The sequence below is a fragment of the Pleurodeles waltl genome, chromosome 6 (genome assembly GCF_031143425.1).
Source record: "Pleurodeles waltl isolate 20211129_DDA chromosome 6, aPleWal1.hap1.20221129, whole genome shotgun sequence".
In the NCBI taxonomy this organism is placed as follows: Eukaryota; Metazoa; Chordata; class Amphibia; order Caudata; family Salamandridae; genus Pleurodeles; species Pleurodeles waltl.
Window position 1 is genome coordinate 587,395,184 of NC_090445.1, and position 21,928 is coordinate 587,417,111.

The 21,928-nt window shown below is 43.7% G+C and overlaps 1 protein-coding gene across 5 annotated transcripts in view; it reads left to right on the forward strand.

Moving 5' to 3' along the window:
- ILRUN (inflammation and lipid regulator with UBA-like and NBR1-like domains) overlaps nt 1-19,322 on the forward strand; it is a 245,747-nt gene extending 226,425 nt beyond the window's left edge. For 3 of the 5 annotated variants that reach the window (XM_069238830.1, XM_069238829.1, XM_069238831.1), the window contains 2 exons: nt 12,999-13,161; nt 15,179-19,322. In XM_069238830.1, coding sequence (XP_069094931.1) covers nt 12,999-13,161; nt 15,179-15,288 — 273 coding nt within the window. In that variant the 3' untranslated portion in view covers nt 15,289-19,322. The remainder of the gene's footprint in view (nt 1-12,998; nt 13,162-15,178) is intronic. The other 2 variants (XM_069238833.1, XM_069238834.1) reach the window with 1 other exon arrangement.
- Nucleotides 19,323-21,928: the final 2,606 nt, after the last annotated feature.

Here is a 21,928-nt window from a genome sequence, read left to right on the forward strand (position 1 = left end):
ACATCAGCAAGGAGAGTGAGTGAGTTGCAGGCCTTATCAGTAAAACCCCCTTATACAACTTTTTATGGGGATAAGGTGGTGTTGAGGACCAAGGCTGCTTTCCTCCCGAAGGTTGTTTCACCCTTCCATTTGGCTCAGGCAATTACTTTGTCCACGTTCTATCCTCCGCCTCATCCTTCCAAAGAGGAAGAAAGACTGCACCGTCTGGATCCAAAGAGAGCGTTGAGCTTCTTTATCGATAGAACAAAGGATTTCAGGCTGGAGGATCAGCTGTTTATTGGATACGTGGGCAAGAGGAGAGGAAAGGCAGTCCACAAGAGAACACTATCCAGGTGGGTTGTTCTTTGCATTAAAATATGTTACTCTTTGGCAAAGAAGGATCCTCCTGAGGGCATTAGAGCTCATTCCACCAGAGCTAAGTCGGCCACTTCGGCCTTAGCCAGAGGTGTTCCTGTGGTCGACATCTGCAAGGCCGCAACTTGGTCGTCCCTTCACACTTTTGCAAAACATTACTGTTTAGATTCTGAGGTTAGAAGGGACGGCCATTTTGCACGGTCAGTGCTGCAGGATTTCTTGGTTTGACCATTTAGGCACCCACCGCCGGGCGTGGTACTGCTTTGGGACTCTATTCATGAGGTGAGGAATCCACAGGTAGTTGTATCCATCAGAAGAACGAGTTACTTACCTTCGGTAACGACTTTTCTGGTGGATACATTAGCTACCTGTGGATTCCTCACGGTCCCACCCGCCTCCCCGTTGCCTTTATGGTCTTCCCAAGTAATCCTTGAGTGCGCTCCTCTTGATCTTTGAGGGTGCAATAGATGTATATATATAATATGTTTATATATATATATAGGTATATGTGTATATATCTTTATGTATATACTTGGTGTGTGTATATATTTTTAAAAGAAAGAGTTTTATATATATATATATATGTACATAAAAAAAGATTTACAGTTATTCATACAATGTGGTGTATTTTTACAATATAATGGATGTTGCTTTGTTCTTTCATTGCATTGCCTGGTTGTTCTCATGCACGTAAAAAATGATTGGTACTGACGTCCGCACGTCGTCGAGGACCTCTTATTGCCTGTATGACGTCAGACGGCGTCGCGTGCGAGACAGTGACGTCCTCGTCGACGTGCAGAGACTAGTAAGAAGATTTCCGTAGAATGCTGGCGCCATGGGAGTATTCATGAGGTGAGGAATCCACAGGTAGCTAATGTATCCACCAGAAAAGTCGTTACCGAAGGTAAGTAACTCGTTCTTCTGGCATCTACGCACCTAAAACCAGCTTTTCTGAGTTATTTCTCCCAGAATGGGGAGTAACGTCAAGACATGGTTGTACCGCAAATAAATATGCATGCAGAGCCCCAATTTGGCCAGAATAACCGGATGCTTTCTTCTCTCATTTACCACTTCCCTTAGTAAATGGGAGCGGGTTGCAGGACATCGGGCAAGGTGGAAGTTGGGCATCCAACAGGAGCAGAGGAGGCTTCAGAGCAATACATGAGGTGGGGGAGAGAATAAGATAACTCATGCTCCCACCCATGCCTTAGGAAGAGGTTGAGCTGTGCTTGTGCCTGAAGCTCCAGAAGAATCCTGTTGTGATAATTCCAGCTGGATTTTCCAGCCGGTAAAATGGGATGCAGTGTTCCGGCACTTTTGTATTCCTGCAGAGCAGTATCGCACCCAGAAAAACTGGAAAACTGTTCCACCTAATTTGTAATCTGAGCTAGCTTCAGTAGGCCTTTATGGTGGCAGTTTTATTGCTCCTTTTTCAGTGGCTTGATTTTGTTTGGTGTCCTTCTCTGCGACCCTCAAGAAGCTTCTTCTCGCTCATTTCTTCTCTCTCCTAGCCCCTTTTAAAGTGGCAGCCTCCCTGTAACATTGCTTTAAACGCATCTCTGGTTCTTGCGGAAAAGATTCCGTCGACCCACTGGAGATTTCTTCAGAGCTCCTGGTGCAGAGAGGAGGCAGGCTACCCCCAGAGCATGCGCCACCTGGAAACAGTCGAGAAAGCCGGCAGGATGAAGCGATACAAGGTTGCTAGTAGTCGTCTTGCTACTTTGTTGCGGTATTGCAGGCGTCCTGAGCAGTCAGCAGTCGATCCTTTGGCAGAAGGTGAAGAGGGAGATGCAGAGGAACTCTGATGAGCTCTTGCATTCGTTATCTGGTGAGATCCCCAAAGCACAGACCCTAAATAGCCAGAAAAGGAGGTTTGACGACCTAGGAAGGAGGATTGCCTACCAAGAGAGGTTAGGAGCCTCTGACGTCACCTGCTGGCACTGGCCACTCACAGCAGTCCAGTGTGCCACAGACACCTCTGTTTCCAAGATGGCAGAGGTCTGGGACACACTGGAGGAGCTCTGGGCACCTCCCCTGGGAGGTGCAGGTCAGGGGAGTGGTCACTCCCCTTTCCATTGTCCAGTTTCGCGCCAGAGCAGGGCGGGGGGGGGGGGGAATCCCTTAACCGGTGTAGACTGGCTTATGCAGAGATGGGCAAAATCTGTGCCCATGAAAGTATTTCCAGAGGCTGGGGGAGGCTACTCCTCCCCAGCCTTCACACCTATTTCCAAAGGGAGAGGGTGTTACACCCTCTCTCAGAGGAAGTCCTTTGTTCTGCCTTCCTGGGCCAGGGCTGCCTGGACCCCAGTAGGGCAGAAACCTGCCTGAGGGGTTGGCTGCAGTGGAGACCCCGGAAAGGCAGTTTGGCAGTACCCAGGTTCTGTGCTAGAGACCCGGGGATCATGGGCCAGAATGCCAGATTCCATGATCTTGGACATGTTACATGGCCATGTTTGGAATTACCATTGTGACGCTGTACATAGGTAGTGACCTATGTACAGTGCACACGTGTAATGGTGTCCCCGCACTCACAAAGTCCGGGGAATTTGCCCTGAACGATGTGGGGGCACCTTGGCTAGTGCCAGGGTGCCCACACACTAAGTAACTTTGCACCCAACCTTCACCAGGTGAAGGTTAGACAAATAGGTGACTTATAAGTTACTTAAGTGCAATGGTAAATGGCTGTGAAATAATGTGGGTGTTATTTCACTCAGGCTGCACTGGCAGGCCTGTGTAAGAATTGTCAGAGCTCCCTATGGGTTGCAAAAGAAATGCTGCAGCCCATAGGGATCTCCTGGAACCCCAATACCTTGGGTACCTCAGTACAATATACTAGGGAATGATATGGGTGTACCAGTATGCCAAAGTGAATTGGTGAAATTAGTCACTAGCCTGTTAGTGACAAATTTGGAAAGCAGAGAAAGCATAACCACTGTGGTTCTGGTTAGCAGAGCTTTAGTGAGTCAGGCATCACACAGGGAACACATACAGGGCACATACTTATGAGCACTGGGGCCCTGCCTGGCAGGGTCCCACTGACACATATACTAAAACAACATATATACAGTGAAATATGGGGGTAACATGCCAGGCAAGATGGTACTTTCCTACAGGTGCCCCTGTATTTCAAGTGCACCCAAGAGATAGTTCCTGCCATGGTCTCTTCTGATTTTGCTACAGGATATTTTAATATCATGTTACAAATGTGGTTTCTCATGACTTTTTTAATTTGTTCAAGCCAAATAAAATTGCAACAGATAGGTCCTTTGACTCACCCATAATTGACCTGATCTCTTTAAGTGTGTCTCTTGCAAACAACAAAAAATCAAAGCCCAAGGTATCACCAAATCTTATTACACTTAGTAGGGGAGTTAAGATACATCACCTCGCAGTAGTATGAATGCCTCTAGAGAGTCTCATGAGCTCAAACGGATATGAGGATTTGTATCTAAGAAACGAGTAAATACCCCCAGAGCAAATCAGCAAAACACAAAGTTGAAAAAAAAATATATATAATAATAATAATGATAATAAAGCTTTGGTCCCTCGAGGCCCCCAACCCTACCCTTCTCTCAGGTGCACAAAGTGTGCCCTATGCCATTGCGGGATAGTCTGTGACTACCTCTCTGAAAAGCCTCAAATAGCGCATTACGAAGATGGAGACAAAGGGATGCTGCAGTAAAATGCTCTACAAACTTGCTCAGAATCTTTTTTTATTTATTTTTTAAGACAACTTTTTTGTTTACAGCTAAATTACAAAAATGCTAATAAGCAAAAGACAATAACTACAGCCATCCCCAAACATTTGAAATGCGGTAAGAAGTGATCGCAGGTCAGTGCCCACGGAGGGCAAAATCATACGAATCATGTCCCAACACTCTCCTCACATGGCACCACAGGCACTACAGCATTTGTAACCTAAGGTACCTGAGCCTCATCCTCAGAGGAGACCTCCTGCACCCACACTCCTGTCCCAGAAACGTAATCAGCAGCTCAACCCAAGCCTACAAGTCATCCTCCACTTTATCATCACGCCTGCGTTTCCTGAGGCGTGCTTCTTCTGCAGCCACCCACCCACTCACATCCCTTCCCCAGCCATCCACACTAGGCTCTTACACAGAATCTTAATACTGATTTTCTCCTTCCTAAGTATCCCCCATAGAGTTCAAGCGACAGTTGAGCTTTTCTCTTCCGTCTTGACTACACATATGGTTTACACCTAGACCATAGTTCACTTCTAAACAAACTACGACGGATTTAAAAATTAAGCAGTCGGACTTCAACTCTGTGTGGAACTATGGGACCTTGAAGTGAAGCCCAGTACCTCTCCAGTTCGCATTAAAAGCACTACAGAACACATTGAGCAGTGTGAGGATTCAAACCAGCACTTTTTGAAAAATATTTTCTTTCCACCACCGCCTTGATCCAACACAGCCCTACAGCTGAAAGTGTCATGGTTCACCAAGCCCCTCTTCCTGGAGGGAATACCTCACCTAGCTAGTTGTGGCACTCCATGCCAACTCCATGAGAAAAATAGAAAACAACCATGCCTATATGTAAGCTGTAAAAACGTGTCTGTTTGATTTTAAACATAAAACAGGGCATTATTTCTTTAGAGAAAAGAGCTCAACTATTTTCATGTGTAACAAAGTTGCATGGAGTGCAGTCTCTCATACTTACCCTTCAAACATAAGCATCTTTAAGAGCAGTCACACACTGATTGATTCTGACACAACTAGGCCACATGTCAGAACCTCAAGCGCCACACCCAACTCTGCTACCACACATTTCTACAACTAAAAGTGAAAGTCTGAGTGTAACTGTTACTGACAGAATACCACAGTTCCCCACTCTTGGCTAATGTGCGTTATACACAGAATGACATATCTAGGAGTGTTTTTGAGTGCCCCTTGTTTAGCACTCAGCCACCATCCCTTTCAATTAGAAGGCTTCTGCCCTCTAAATACTACATATATGCTTCTATTCTTTCGCCTCAACTTGCATGCAGCCTCCTCGAAGATTTTACCCTCTCATGTTCTCGGATTGTTAAGACTAAGAGGGAGTACTACGTCTGCATGGGTCTCTTTTTATCTTTGTGTTAAGCTGCTTTTGGTGGTTCTAGGTACCCTCCAGAGAGTACTTATATGCAGGCTCAGCACCTATCACTGCATCTGAATCTCAGTTCAGATCATTTTTTCTTGGATGATTCATCCCTTTTGATTCTTCTGCCACCTTGCTGTTTTTCTGTCTTTGGTTAGACTCTGGAATCTTGTGGATTTCCCCCCACATTGTCCTCTTCAGTGATGAGCAGTTAGTTTTTAACCTCTGGAATGGGCATCGTGGTTTCTTAATCTTTCCATTGCTATTCCATGACATCTGACAAGACCCATCAGTATCAAATTTTGCATGATGATGTTTTTACACTATGGGTCTCTATGCTCTTCTTATTTGCAGAGTTTCCACTGCGAAGTCTTGGTGCAGTGGGACTTTGCAGTGCAAGCTGTCTGGGCGGAAAAGCACCCTCATTGCCTACCATTATTTACCTTTCTCGTAACTCATTTACCTGATTATTTGATGGCTTTCGTTGTCCCAGCTTGTCCATCTTCTGTTTGTCCCTCCCCTGGAGCCTAGCCTGTTGACCAACATTCTCGATTGGCTGGCTTCTACCCTTGGCGGGGGGAGTCAAATAAGGCTGCCAAATATGCTGCCGAGAACTGTATACTTCAAGAAATTGACGTAATTTTTGGAGATTAAACCAATCCTTAATCAGGAAAAGAAATCAGAAAAGAACACTACAAAGAAGAGAATGTCCTGCTCTGAAAAAATAACTTGCTTCCTTAAGGAGCAACTTAAGTCAGCTCTCAACAAGTCTGGGGTGGCCTTTGACTCTGCCAAACAGCCCTCTTTAGTACTAGATTTGTCTGTGGAAGGCCTAAGGATTCCATTGCAGGATGTTGAGTTACACCCTAGCTGCTAAGCTTAATCTATTCCTCCGGTTCTACAGTCCATCGATGCTGATCACCCTGGGGAAGAGGGCATTTGTTGTAACTCCCACAGTCATTTGTACAAATACATTTTCTCCGCTGAGGCACTAATACATTTTGACAAACAGGTGGAATCAGTGTAAATGTGAATCAATGTAACAGAGTTGATGCATTAACTAACAAACTTAGAGGTGAGGTGTGTATTAGAGGCACCTGTTGGGAGGATACAGAATTAATGGACTTAAGAAATGCTTGCAATAATGTTGATCCACCTTGTGATGTTGAGGGAAGAAATACACAAGCTCCACCCACTAACCCTTTAGGAGGGATAAAGCCTGGAATAGTTGTTACTTTAGGGTGGGCAAGTTATCTGGTGCCCCTTGCAACAATGAATTGAAGCACAGAGTAAATTGCATATGGGGGGGGGGGGGGTGCAAGAGATAGCCCAAAGTGTGTTCCAGCCCCCCCCCCCACCCCCCCTCCCCTTCATAGGGTGTCCATGAGGGCAGGGGACAAGGGTTTGCCAAATGTTTCTTTTTGATTTTAAATAATATGATTACAATCAGTACGGTCAACACCAGAGAGACTGTCAAGTTGAGAGGAACTTGAGATCTGGCATGAAAAGAAGTGGGACTATATTTATGACCTATGTACTACTGAAAGTTAGGAAAGGCACAAAGATATATTTATTCCATCAGGAATTGGCAGCATTGTTTCTCAGTTATGTGCTCCGATATCGTGTCTGCAGAATGGCTTAGTAAATCCACTGTTTTTTTTTTTTCAGATGATTGACAGGCTGCTTTCTTTAGATGCTCATACTTTGCCTCCCCCTGGTTGTAAAGTTCAGTTTAGATCGAATCCCTGCTGTTCTGCCCTCACTCATGCCCGATACACAGATATTCCCAAGGCCCTCACAGGAAGACTATTAAGAGGTTAGACCCTTTTGATTAATTGTTATCTTTAGTCGATTGACCTATTATGCCCTCCCCACCTATAGGATGAGATGCTTGGTTATCTTTGTGCCAGCATTCTGGGTTTCGAACAGGGAATGCCCTTTTTGTAGTCTTTTCAGTATCTTGCAGTTAGTCCTAACCAACCTAGATCAGCTGCATGTAATTTGGGATGGCCGGCGTCTGTGGTTGCCCCTATGCAAATTAATTTCTTGTCATGGAAAGTAGCGTTGCAGTAACCTGGTAGATCCGGCTTCTATTTTACTTTATTTATTCTTTCAGGTTTGTTGCTTTCAGTACATTTGGGCGATCAAGCCGTTACTTAGATCAGCTTATAGAGCTTTTCATGTCAGCACTCATTCCTAGTTAATGGGCCACATATCAGGGGGACTCACTATCTTGGTTAAGGTTTCAGTTACTTATGTCCTCAAGGAAATGTGCATTGACTCCACAGATAGATATTTTGGGCTTGACCATCAGAATTAGGAATGGATATTCAAAAATGTATAACATCTATGATACATCTACATCTAGGAGTAAAGATTCTCTCACTCTTTCAATTTTGGAGGAACATCTTTATCTTAACGGGAGTATATCCCTGGTTTTAGCAGGAGACTTTAATAGAACGTTTGAGCTAATTGGTTGCATTACTTCATTTATTGAATAAGAGACTCCGGGCATTGCCATCTTCCTTTTAGATACAACTCCCTTTACAAGGTTGTCTGTAGCTGCTATGCACGTAGCAACAGTAACCATTTTCTGTAGGTTGCATAGTTGTAGTTGTTGCACACTATCGAACAATGAAAGAGTAGAGAGACCACAGCACTCTAAGGAGAAGTCTGACAAATTAAAGTCCACCAAGTAGGATTCATAGAAAATCCTGTACAGAGGATTTATTGGAATGTGGAGAATTGAGTAATGCATTGTGTGTCATCATAACAGCCGGCGTGTTTCCTCACAAGCGACTTTTTCAAAGCTGTAAACATATGAAGTTACAAACAGACAGAGATAATCAACATAATTGTCAAAATTCTATCAAAGGTGAGAGAGAGGGATGTAGTAAGCAACCAAGCACCCATTTCTGAATTTCGGATGAACAAGTACATCACAGGAGAAAGTGTATCATACATCATGACACGTCCCAGAGGAAGGAAAACAAGAGAAAAGGTGACCCCCACTGTCACAGTGGCACAGGACAGCACCAACATGGAGTCACAAAGAAGGGCAAAAAACAAATAAAGTTACCTACACCAGATTTAGAGGAATAGCCAAAGTTAAAGAGTTCAAAATTTGTGAAAATGTTGTCAGATCTCTTTTAAATTTACTGCAGCCCACCCCAATTCTTCTCCTTTTCTTTGATGTCTCCTTGAAACAAATCGAGAATTTGGCACACTTTAGACTACTGCACTGGATCAGATTGTACAGCGGAGCTGGAACCCTCTGGGGGTGGATTAAGGGAGATTATATGGTTAGAGACCTTACCTGCCTTGGATATGTCATATCAAGCCTTGGATCATTGCCCTGGGGTTGGAAAAAAATGTGGACGGACCTCACCTCTATAAATCAAGCAGCTAGGGATACCATAATGAAGCTTCATTGGGCTTATGTGGTAGAAAAGTTGTGGCAGAATACACAATGGCTGATTGTATAAAGTTTTCGATATCAAACCAATGTCACAGTTCAAAGCATATTTAGGTTTAAATCTGTTTTATTGTTTTAAGTCAAGATACAATACAACAAACAGCCCACCTACATCCAAAGGCCACTGGGGAGCAATTCAGATGAAATGGCAACATAAAAAGGAAAGTGGGAGACAGAGGGGTGGAGGTAGGGGTGTAGGGAGTGGGGACTAAGGAGGAGAACAGGTTAGGAGGAGGGGGATGTTCGACAGTTAACAAGGAAAAAATCAGGGGGCACCCGAGCCGCATGGTGAAGGTTGGACTTGATCCGACTCCTGATCTTTAAACACCTGGCCTTTAGCAGATGCAGGGGAAAATTGAGCCACAGGATTCGAAGGCAACGCCAAAATGTCCACTAAAGACGGCACCATAGACACCTCAAGTGACTTCATTTGGGGAGATAGAGAAGGACTGTCTTCCCAAATCGATCTCAAAATCTGCAATACCGACTGAGGGCGGTCATCTCGGGACAAACAACATCTTGACCCATGACGAGGTTGTTTCTTGTGCAATCTCGACAATCTATGCGACAAAGTGTCCTCCCAAGGCCTAGATCTGCGTCGTCCTCTCTGCTCATTCTTACCCTTTGAGAAAAAGAGCTTTGCCTCTTTTTTTAAGAGCGTTTGGATTCATTCTCTGACAAGAAGAGCAACCTCTGACATTGTGGCCCGAACTTAAACACCAGAGACAGTTCTCATGTGGGTCAGTCACCGGCATATGATCCCCGCACTCCCTACAAGGCTTAAAGCTATATTACCTAGGCGGAGACACTCTCAAAACAGTTGTAACACAAAGGAGAGGTAGAAAAACCGTTAGCATCGAAGGCATGGAAAAAAGGGAACTGATATCAGCACTCCAACAAGGACTTCTTATGGCTCCAATGACGCCAGACGGAGTTGTGTGCGGAGCCATGCTATTGTGACGTTCTCATTGACGTGGAAAGCTAGAAAGAAATTTTCGTTGAATGCTGCGCATTGGAAGAATTCAAAAGGTGAGGAATCCACAGGTAGATACTGTATCCACCAGAACAAGTGTTACCGGAGGTTAGTAACTTGTTCTTTTTTGCCATACAGGCTATTATCCCGGCCCAAATAAAGACCTCTGTGAGGTGTTGAATTCTGCCTAGTATATTTGGCGAGGGCTGTAGGGGAAGTGTTTGCATATTGTATAGGATCTTTGGCAGTAGGGTCATTTTGATTGCTGCCAATCACTTAAGCCAGGAGAGAGTGTAGCCCCTCCAAGCGGCTTGATCGGACTGGGCTTTGGAGAGGAGTGTAGTGTAGTTGCTGTCAGCGGTTTGTCTCTATGTGGAGTGGATCTGCAGGCCCAGGAATTAGACTTAGCTTGTAGCCCATGTAAAGGGAAAGAGTCACTCAAGTTTGGCCTGGTCAGCTTTGGGGATAGTTAGATTAAAGAATTGAGATTTCTGGAAGTTAATTTTAAAGCCAGACAGCTGCCTGAACTCCCCCATTAGTGGTGGCAGAGAGGTCAATGGTTGTTTACATCTTCGGCATATAGAGATAATTTGTGGTCTCAGCCTCCCATCAGTGTGCCTGTAATGGGTTGGGTTCGCGGACACGGATTAAGCAAATGGTTCCATGTAAAAGGCAAATAATAGTGGGAATGGGGGCAACCCTTTTGGGTGCCCCTTGCCACCTTGAATGGTCATGACATCAGCCCACTAACCCTGACCATTACATGGGGATCTGTGTAGCTACTCCAGATCCATCATTGGAACTGTATGCCCAGCCTGATCGTGGTGAGCACTAAGCGCAGGTATGGCCAGTGTATTCTGTCGAAGGCTTTCTCGACATAAGAGAAATGCTGACAGTCTGGAGTACTATGTTTTATCAAAGAGATGGCAAATCTGTTTAGTATTATCACTGCAGCCTCTCTGATAGAAACCCGGCTTGATCAGAGTCAACAAGGCCTTGCATGTAAGAGGTAAAGCGAGACTCCCAAGATGCTTGTAAATATCTTGGCGTCATCGTTTTAACAGCAAAATAAGACGGTATGGTTAACAATATACCAAGTCCTTCCCAGGTTTTGGGAGAACAGTAATGGTTGCCATTTTCATGGTGTTTGTGAGGGTGCCAGTCTTGCTAAACAACGGAGCCAAGAGTGGGGCTTGGGGAGCAGCGAATGTTTTGTAAAAGTCAGCGGTGTATCCGTCTTGATCGGGCGCTTTGCCCAGTTGTAGGTGTTTTTGTGGCCAAGAGCACTTCATCTGGGTGGATGTCCTTGTCTAGCTTGGAGGCCTCATCTGGGGAATACGAGTCAAGGGTTTCTGTGCTAAGTAGGACCCAGCATTTCCCAAGTTTAGCACCTCTGTTGTATATAGAGAAGTGTAGGAGTGTCTAAATTCTTGAGCTATTTGTTCATCCTGACACACACTCTGGCCCTGCATCCCCCTATTTCAAACACCCTTGCTGAATGGCTTGTTTCGGAGCCTGTGAGCCAGTAGGTGACCTGTTTTGTTAATCTCTGTGCAATATTTCTGTTTGGTATGCAAAAGAGCGTATTCGGCCTTTCCCCATGTCTAATGCACAAAGCTGTTTACGGGCTGTCATTAGCTGGTGCAGTGTTTTATGCAAACCTGTGCGTTTGTGAGTTTCTTTTAAATCCCTTATATTGTCATCTAATTTAATCTGCTTATCTCTTGTATCTTTAAGTGGGGCCGCGATAGTGAGGAAGCCCCCCCCCATTCCCCCATGACTGCAGTCAATGTATCCCACAATAGAACAACAGGAATGTCCTAGGTGTCATTAGTGTCCATGAAAAGGTGTATGCCATTGGTTATTTCAGATATGGTGGAGCCATAAGCGAGCAGCTATGGTTAAGGTGCGATGGTGAGGCATCAGTCTGGGCAAATTGAGTGTGATAACAATGGACGAGTGATCAGAGTGCGGCTACTTCATCATCTCCAGTGGCCATAGTTGTAGTGAGGCACGGGGAGGTGAGAAATAGGTCTATCCAGGCGTGCGTCTGTTGTGCTGCTCAAAAGAATGTATAGTCTTTCAAGGTCGGGTTACAGTGTCTTCATACATCCACCAACCCATGTCAGCCAGCTATTGCTTGCTTGTTAAGGGGAGAGCCCCTGCCTGTCCAGTCCTGTGAGCTGATCTGTCCAGAAGTGCATTGGGGTCGAGATTAAAGTCACCCCTTAAGAGTATGTCTGGCATGGCTACCACCTGACCCACTGCATCCTTAATGAAGGCCTCCTGTTGATCATTCGAGGAACAGACATTGGCCAGTGTAAATGCATTCCAGGCATAGGGATAGAAGTCTTTTGGGTAGTTCTGCTCGGGTTTGAATTACTCTCCCCGGTAAATGAGTGGTAAATAGTGTTGCCACCCATTTCCCTGGTCTGGAGGAGAAATATTGACTATCAAACCAACTAAAGCATAAGCGTTTTCAGTCGGTGTGCAGGAGGAGTGTTTCTTGGAGTAAGCAGAAGTCCCATTTAGAATCCCTAACAAAGGAGAGAAGTGTCAAATACTTCACCAGTGCATTAAGGCCCTGGACATTAAGGCTCAGTATCTTAACCACGGTAAGTGCATCTGGTGTGTTTGAGCTATGTAGGGGAGAAGAGGTGGAGAGGTCAATGATTCCCCTGTATGGCCGTCTGTGTGGGGGCTCATATGTTATGTACATGAAGGCGGAGTTCATCGAGCAGGAGGAAAGAGAGGGAAACTAAAACAGTTTAACATGGGAGTTCCCCTCCCAGGAATGCAACGTGCAACAGGTAGAAGGTCCATGTCACTGGCAAGTACTCTGCTCCTTTGGCAGGTGTAGTGTTGGAGCGGGAGCTCTGACATTATAATTCTTAGAAGAGGGAAGGGGAGTCCTGGTAACCCCAGTATTAAATATTCCATGTTGCATGGTAAAGACAGCGGACATTAATTGTGAGCTAAGTGTCCAATACACCTTTAGTCATTATCTGGGTCTGATACACTGTCTTGATGCTGCAGTTGATGCAGTGAGGCACCCCTCTCCTTACTGCTCTCTCTCTCTGTGGATTTGCTTAGTAGCTTTTTGGTGGGGCAAGAGGCGCGGCGATTCCCTGCAGGATGTTTCCCAGAGTGCTGCGATGGAGGATGCATGGCCCCTTCTTCCTGTGGCTTCTCCAGATCCAGTACAAAACGGGCCTTCACTGGGGTGCAGACGCTCCAAGTGTTGGTCACCCATACGAAGGTGAGTCCGAATGGGTGGCCCCACTTATAGCAGATTCCTTTTTCTCACAGGAAGCAAGCCTTAATGTTCTGCAGCATTGTAATGTTAATGGAGAAGAGATTGTTGTAAAGTCACACCTTGGTCCCCTCGAAGTCATTGGTGTTTGGATCTCTCAAAGCTGCCATAATGGTGTCTTCTGGCAATAGGAGGATAGACAAGTAAGTATGTCTTGTGGGAGACCAGGAGAATTGGCTGGAGACCTGTTCTGAGTGCGATCTAACACATCATCTTGTTCTGCAAGGTCTGGACCTACCTGGCAAAACAGGCGCGTGACGTAATCCTCCAGTTTCCCGGAGTCTGCTTGTAGCGGTACTCCCTTGATGCGAATATTGGAACATCTGGACCCATGTTCAAGATCTTCCAGTTGATAAAGGAGCTCAGTGTTCTTGTCCTTCAGTTTTAGCAATTCACAGTGATGACCATCCAGTTCTTCCCCACCCACGTGTTCCAGGTCGTTGACTAGTTGGCCCAAGTTGCCAATGTCCCTCTTGATGTCTTTGTTGTCCGTCAACCTATCAAAGCATATTTAGATGAAATTGTTCCCTACAGGGACTTTATATGTGAAATTTAGGTTGTTTCCCACATTACTAAATTCTTAACTTTTGTCTGGTTTCAGTGGGAAAGACTAGGGTTACGTTTTTAAATTCTTAACTTTGTTTTTAACATTATCTTACATATTATGGTCTACCTTTTTAACAATGCAATTTGCACACTACATAATTGTTTATTATGTGTAGATATGCATTGTTTTCTTTTTGTTGGTGTGTTTTATGGGGTGGTATCCAGAAATAAACATTTCTTCTACATCACAAAAAATACAATTAAGTGCTCGTCAAGATTTTTGTAGGGAAGTTATAAGCCAAGAACATTGAGGTAAGAAGATGTGAGAACTGTAAGGCAGAGTGTGATTTAAATGAGGTGAGGGTATGATGTTCAAGTTGCAAGGGAGAAAGATAATGTAGGTTTGCTAGTCCATGCTTCTTTTATTTATACATAAGCCCTACAGCATTCTTTGACTTTTTTTTATTTTTTTTATTAACCTTAACCAATCAGACACAGATATCTAACTTCAGCAGCGGGATATTAATTTAAAAAAACAGCTCGTCCAACTGAAACATTAGAAATAGCTGTAGTCTTTGATTGCGATGACACTAACCCTGTCCGAATGCTGTTTAGGAATGAATTAAGCATTCTTCTGAGTACGGGATCTTGTGAATCTGAGGTTTCTTCTCTGGTCTGGGATGGTGCAATGCCCGTATCAAGCACATGCTCGAGTTCTGGGTCCGAAGACTGTTGGTAGGGCTCGTGTCTTTTGTGCAAACCATTACGGAAAACTATTGAACTAACTAGTAACTTATCCTTCTGCCATGCTGTAACGCAGCGGTTATGATCGGGAACCAAAAATGCGTAACCAGCTATTGCTAACATAAAAATGCAACCCACCTGAATTGTCAGTAATAATGAACGTTTACTCACACGAACCTATACTTCAGAATTTAGTTGTGTATTAATAAACCCTGCCTTTTTGTTCACTTTTATGGCTGAATTTTTAAGTTTGATATTACACATAAGCTGTTACTTAGAGTTGTAATTTGTAGTCTTTGGTTCAGATGTGTAAAGAGCAGTGATTCTTATGCGAATTTAACGAGCCAGTCACGTGTGTACCTTATTAGCTCATTCTCCTAATGTCACACTTCAGTCTGATTTTTCTTTTTTCTTTTTCTTTTACGAATGTCAGAGTTCCTTCCCGTCAGCACCTTTGCCTTGCTTAACAATTGCTGGTTTTCTGATTGAACGCTTTACTCATTTGCGGAATAGTTCACAACATCATTTAGTTTATACAGGTGCATTTCTAGCACAAATGTGTTACTTTAATGTCCTTGGTTAATCTTGGTTTTAGGCAGCGGCTCTGTTTATGTGCATGCTCTAACCATCGAATCTGATTTTAATGACTTATTTTGCTCCTTTTCTTCAACAGAGTTTCCACGGCCCATATCCCTTTGGACAGTCTTAAACAAAAACAAAAAACGGGTGTTCGTTCACGAAGACAAAGCAGGACCCAGAACTTTGGGCGGAAGGGGAATGTGATTGCCGGGTACTGTTGCAGAAGTAAACGTGGGCTTGCCATTTGACCTACTAGAGGATGCTTTGTTGTCCCTCCACATCTGCACCCCGGAAGAGAATATAAAGAAGAATCCTAGGCCCATAGTCTGCGAAATTCGCATCTGCATGCGTGTGTGTGCCAGGCTGAGAGCGTGCTATGAAAACGCTGCTGACAGGAATTCCGACACAAAAGTTACATATATATCCCACACAACGAACACTGACAGAGTCGAAGTAATATGAGGATTTAAAAAGAGAAAAGCCATCTTTAAGTGAGACAAAAAAATCTAAAGGACAAAATACTTTGCCTACAGAGCGATTGTAGTTGTGAGCAAATGATTTTCATTTCTTATTTTTTGTGCAATGGGCGCAACAGCTGTGTTTTCTTTTTTTAATTCATTATTTTGCAAAGCAGACTGCGTCTTGCCTCAGTGTCACTCGTGAGTGTGTCGTGTATCTACTGGAGTGCGGAAGTAGCGGTGATCAATGCACAGAGGGGTTGGGGAGGTATTTTTCACCTCTGCCTTTTAGTATCAAATTTGTGAATTAATTTTCCTTTTATACTCACTAAGCTTTTTTAAAGTCTGCTCTTGTGTGTGTTTGGTTAGTAACGATGGGGGCAAATTGAAGGTAATGACCTATTTGGGCAAATCTGAGGGCGACGTTGGACGAGGGCTTCTAGTTTGTGGTCTGTTTCGCTCCCTCTGCGTCATGGTGTTGAGTCACTGCTGTCGGTTTCTTTGCTCGTAGGAGGACGGGAGAAAGGTGTTTAATGTACACCTGCATACGAAATGAATGCCGCCTTCACTGTAATGGGATAGATGGATTATCAGCACTCTGTTAGTCATCTTCTGGTTCACGTTTACCTGTCATCTAGTCTGTTTTCTTTTCCCATTCAGAGTGAATGTGGTACACAGCTGAAACACTTCGCTAATCCCTTCCTGAGACATAGTCCTCGTTTTTATCTTTCTATATGTAGCACCACTTTTTCCTCATACCTCCAGGCTTTTGACTGTGACTGAGTGCAGTGGCATTGCTTTTCTGAGTCAGGTTACCAGGGCTGGAGCCCAAGGAGATGGTCCACTGGGAACGTTATGCACTGTACAGTTGAGCTCACCTACTGCCAGAAGTAATTTTCACTGAGGTTGAACGTCTTATTTCTTGTCATTAGTCCAAGAAGAACTAAGCAGAACGGCACTCCAACTGCCAGATAGTGTGCCCCTAAGACTACATATTCCCCCTTTGCTGGACAAGTTATGTAAACTAAGAAGGCAATTTGTACCCCTTCACGTTTCCTCAGTGATGCCAAGTGGTTGCCCGGTTTTGATTGTATTAGCATAAAATAGTATTGCTACTAACGTCAGTATAAACAGTGGTGGTGATGCAGTTTTAAATAGACTGTGGAACCGTTCTGCTCCTGTATATGTTCAATGTTTTGCCTGCTAGAGACGCTAAGTCTGATAAGTGACCCATTGTCAACATTTTCTCACACAAGGAAGCCCAAATATAGTGACCGTACCTCTTGTGAGAGACCATATTGAGTGAAATAGTCTTTGCAGAAAAGATTCAATAATCTTGCTGCATCCCTTCACACCTTTTTCTCCTTAACTAAATAAAATAATGGTACCTTGTTGCCCTGAGACAAGATTCAGTGATTTTATTCATATTTTTTATGGCAAAATGAATTGCTTTGTTGATGGATCGCCACAGGACCCCTGACTCTATGAATTCCCACCTGTTTGTGGAGCCCCCTTTTCATATTCTTTCTTGTTGCAGCTGAGATCCAGTAAATATTTGGAGTCAGTGGAGGGGTTTATCAAGTGGAGGCAGTAGGGCTGGGAGGTGGCAGCTGACTTCTTTTCTCCATCCACTTTATCTCTAATATTGGTTTGTACCTCAGAACTGTAATTGTTCTAGAGAGGAATGAAAACTGCTGCATTGCCAAAGACACTCAAGTTTACTTTCTAGCCTCTGAGCACACCGATGCATAGCCATCTTAGAGTAGCTTGCCCTGCCAGCTCCACAAGGGATGTGTACTTCCTCTTAGAGATGCCATATCATAATCTTTCAGTGCCTAATTGGGGTTCTGTCCTGCACACTAACCTCTTCACTGTGTTGTAGAAGAGGGCTAGTGTCAACCTGTCCAAAATAGACTTTCCATTGGACTTCAAATTCCTTGGTACATACCCTTCTTGGACCTGGTGTACTATTTGGTGTGCTTATCTGTTCATGTTACTCGTAATAACAGAACTATAGGAGGCAGACCCAGCCTTTTATATGCTTGAGTCATGGGCTTAACAGCTCCTACCTCTTCCATTTAAACAAGCTGGAGAAGGCTCTGGGCGTTGTATTTTTGATCCCTGGTGTCCAGTATATTCCACAGCGTATTACTAAGCTGTTGAAAAGCGGCTTGAAAGCTGCTATCTGCTGTATATTTGATAAATGCTCTGCTGGATGGAAAAGCTGATCTGTATGCTGATGCTACAATATTGTTTTTCATTGAGTCAGTGATTTGGATTCTGTAAAGGAAACTACTGCAAACTGAGCCACTCTCTTGGAGAAAGCTCATCCTTCCTCCACCGATTTTAGTTATGCCGTGACTGACTGAGCTGTTTGTGTTGAGTTTGTTCATCTTTTTGACTTGCAGTGATTGACATCTTCTTTGTTCACTCTCCTGCCCCTGTGGTAATTCGATTGGCTTGTAAGGAAGCTTTCTCTTTGATAATTCCGAGCCTAGTTCTGTGTCTTAGCCGTCTCTTTTTGCACACCCCTGAGTGCCTTCATCTTACTACATGGTATTTTATTTGGCAGAGGATTTCCAGTTTTTGAAACTATCAAGCTGTCTCTCCTTGCTATTGTTGGGCTAAATCTGAAGTTTATTCTACTGAAACCATTTAGTTTGCACCCCCTACAGTTACTTGCTGAGTATTGATTCTGCTGTTCTCAAAGCCGCAATGTGATAGTGTAGAAGCACCCAACAGCTGACTGCATACCGTTTTACTTTCCCACCAAGTCATTGAATCGGTTTCCTTTCCGCGTTACAAACCACATCAAAGTGTCGTTTCAGCAGAGCTGGTGTCCAGTGCTTGAAGAGGCTTACCCTGGGTTTATTTTACAATCAGTTCACATTGCAAGCAGTGCGATTTTTATTTCAGGCCTACCCTTCACCCACGAGGCTCATAACCAATGCATTCTGTCTGAATGCTATTTCTCGAACAGTCTAAGTGATCATAAAGAACTCTGCTCCTCAACAGGCATGATGTGGGTGTTAGCGTTTTTGTAGTCTGTGACTCGAAGAGACACTACTCACCAACACTTAAAATCGTGGCTTATTTATGTAATGGCCATGTTCCGGATGTCTTGACGGAAGCCTTAACTGGTGTTGCTTTTGGGGTTAGAAATCTGACTGGTATCACAGAATATCATGTGCCGGATGGTTACAACTTCAGTTTTCACCGCTGCATTAGATGTCCCTGCTATCTCGCCTTTTCTCCCCGCTGTCGTGAATTTACCCATCACTGGCGCTCCTGTGCGTGCTGGTTATGTTTTCCTTTCTTGATTAACTGATGCCAGGTGCTTCTTGATTCGAAGGGCCTGCTACCCGATTTTCACTCAAACCCTACTGGTCCTTGGTATATGTTGTCTGATGTGTGCTGTCTAAGTAGACAGTCTGATTGGCCCCTCTGCCCACTGTCTCCGTTGGGGGTTGAACCTCCCAACTGCCACTACCGCCTGGGATGCGTGCTATTCATGTCTGGACTGTTGGTGGTTCTTTTCTTTTTCTTTCTTGTGTGAGGCGTGTGCTGGTTCTTTGGCTGTGTCTGTATGCTGTAGTAGGGAGTGCATGTGTAGAACACAAAGCAGTGTGTTGTTGGATTTTCCACTCTGCGAGGAATCCTCCGATAGCACATTTGGGTAAATAAACACAAGAAAAACTAAATGAAAATATAAAAGGAAAAAGCATTTCCTTAATGTATAAATGAATATTTGTACGATTAAATTAACACTGACAAAATGTAGTTGAATTGTGTTATTTACTTTGTCTATTTTCCTTTTTCTTGCCCATCCCAGTTGGTGCTCCCCAACTGCAGAATATAAGCGCACACATCTGACCCAGTTTGTGACAAGGTACGCTGATGGCTTATCAAACAGGACTGGCATGCCCCGTACAGATGTCTTTTTCTATGAAGGGAAACTGAACTTGGAAAGAAAGTTGCCCACTTAGGCATAAGTCACCAACTCCTCTCCTTATGCCCACATTTTTAGGTCTTGCTTGACTGCGTGGCTGACTGTATACCTATTGTTGCTACTTCTATTTTTTTTTTAAATGTACATCGAGTGGTGTCTGACTCTGCTAAGAGGAATATTTCTTTTCCACCTCATGCCATTGGAAATTTGGTGTGTGCATCATTCAATCTCATGTGGCATTTTTTGCATGAGGGATGTTTTTTTTCTCATCTCCAAACGTACTGAATCATGCCATTCATTTCTTTATCTCGTAGATGCGTTGTATTCAGATTTTTTTTTTCACTGCTGTAGTTTTCAAACTTTTATTTAATCAGAATGCTGAGCGCACCCTGTTTTTCTTAGAAACCTACACTCCTGTATTTTTTCTGAAAAATCAGCATCTTTCATGGATAAGAGCACAAATAGGCTGTCACTTAGCAGGTAGGGTTTGACTGGCCATAAGGAATTCAGAAACAGATCCCCGAGTTGAAGACCTCAGAACCTATTTCTTCGTGTGGATATATGGAAGGATGTTATGTTATTTTCCAGCCGGACACCCATTTATGAGGGATCACACACAGTTATCTTGTAGAGACATATAATTTGTCCCCAAACCTCGATACAGTCACTCATTCACTACTCTCACTCTAGACAGTAAGGGATGGTTCGAAGGGGGGGCCGGAGGGTGAGTGGGAGGGGGTCGTGCTTCAGTTATGAGATGCCATCAGTGATGACATTGTCATTTAAGATGTCAGATCATGAAGCGTGCACAGTGGTACTTTAGCTAACATTTGTGTAGCTAACTAAATTGCCAATTTCTTGAGATTTGTTGTGTGATCCTTTAAGGGACTTATTGAGGGGGTTTTAAGATGTTACATTCTTATGAGCAGAAACTATACTTTACCCTTAACGTTAATATGTTTTTTTTTTTTTTTAAATATGCTTCACCCCTTATAAAAACTGTTAGTACTATGTAGTGCTTTCTGCACCAGCCGGAGTAAAGTTCTACTTTCCTTCCAAGTTTGGTGTAATTCTGCTCAGAGGCATTCGTTGGTAAGTAAAGATTTTTTGTGGGAGTTTCCATATTCTCACACAAAGGGGAAATCCTTTTTGATGGGTTGGTCAAGGCAATTTGCATAAGCCTTTCCTCTGGTCCAATTCTGAATGCAATTTCCTATTAGACACTGTGCAACAATGACGATCCTCATTGTTACGGACTACAAACGCACACTCCCATCCCCCGACCCTTCTTCTGTGTTGGTGTGCATTCTCTCTTCCACCAAGTGCATTGGTGCACAGCAGCAGAAACACCACCCACTTATAAATGCCTAACTCTGTATTGTATAAAGTAAGCCGCCACTTCAAGGATAACATTTGAAGTCTTGATTCATGCGACTGCCATGAATCAAGACTGTGAGACTATGAATTTTCTCCCTGATGTGCTGGCTTTATTTGTACTTTATACAGTGCAGTGTTTGGATTGTATTCACTGGAAAATGAGGGATAACGCAAAGTCATTTTTAACTTTGGTTGTAATATCATGTTTAAACCTCAGAAATCTAAAACTGAAAAAAACTCTGAAATTTGCAAGTTATGTTCAGGAAACAATTCATAAGTATCACACCAGCATACAAAGATAACTGGCACATCAGATGCAATGCTCTTAACTTCATCCGTATAGAAAGACACAGTTACACATGTTATAAATCATCTCACAGAGGATAATATACATCACATTACCCATACCTCTTTGAAAATGCCAACTATGAATTTAGCCCTCTTTCTTAAGAAAAATGGTTTTCGATTTCCATGTTAATCAATCCTTCTCTCTAGTGACTTTCTTTCAAAATCTGCCCTCTCTACCAGAGACCTTTACACATATTGGATGTTGGGTTTTGTGATTCCCTCCAGATAGAGCCAAGTTACATCCCAAAATCTAAACAACTCTTTAAAAAGTATGGGACCATTCATTCTAGTTTAGCTAACTTTGAACAATCAACTTCTTAGTGAACGTTATGTTTTTATTTTACTTGTAGAGCTTTTAACTTCTTGTTTCTGCATTTTGACGATAAAGGGACGTGTATAGCAGAAGCGTCTCCTCCTTTAGAGCGGAGTAGCATTGTCACCCTGGGAATAATGCCCCCAGGCACTGCCCAGAGATGAAAAACAAAATGGTGATAATTTATCAGCATTTAAATTTTTTCCCCTGTCCTGAACAGAGTGTCAGGACGGGTGGGGCTACCCAAGTGCCAGCAGCCGGGAGGAGGATGGACTGCCTGTGCAGTTGTTTAAAGTGCGCATGTTCCTTTGGCTGGCCACCTTGCAACGGCCAGCCATACATGTGCACTTTAAGCTTCTGTAAGCCAGCTGTCTTAAGACAGCTGGTTAGAGAAAGCCC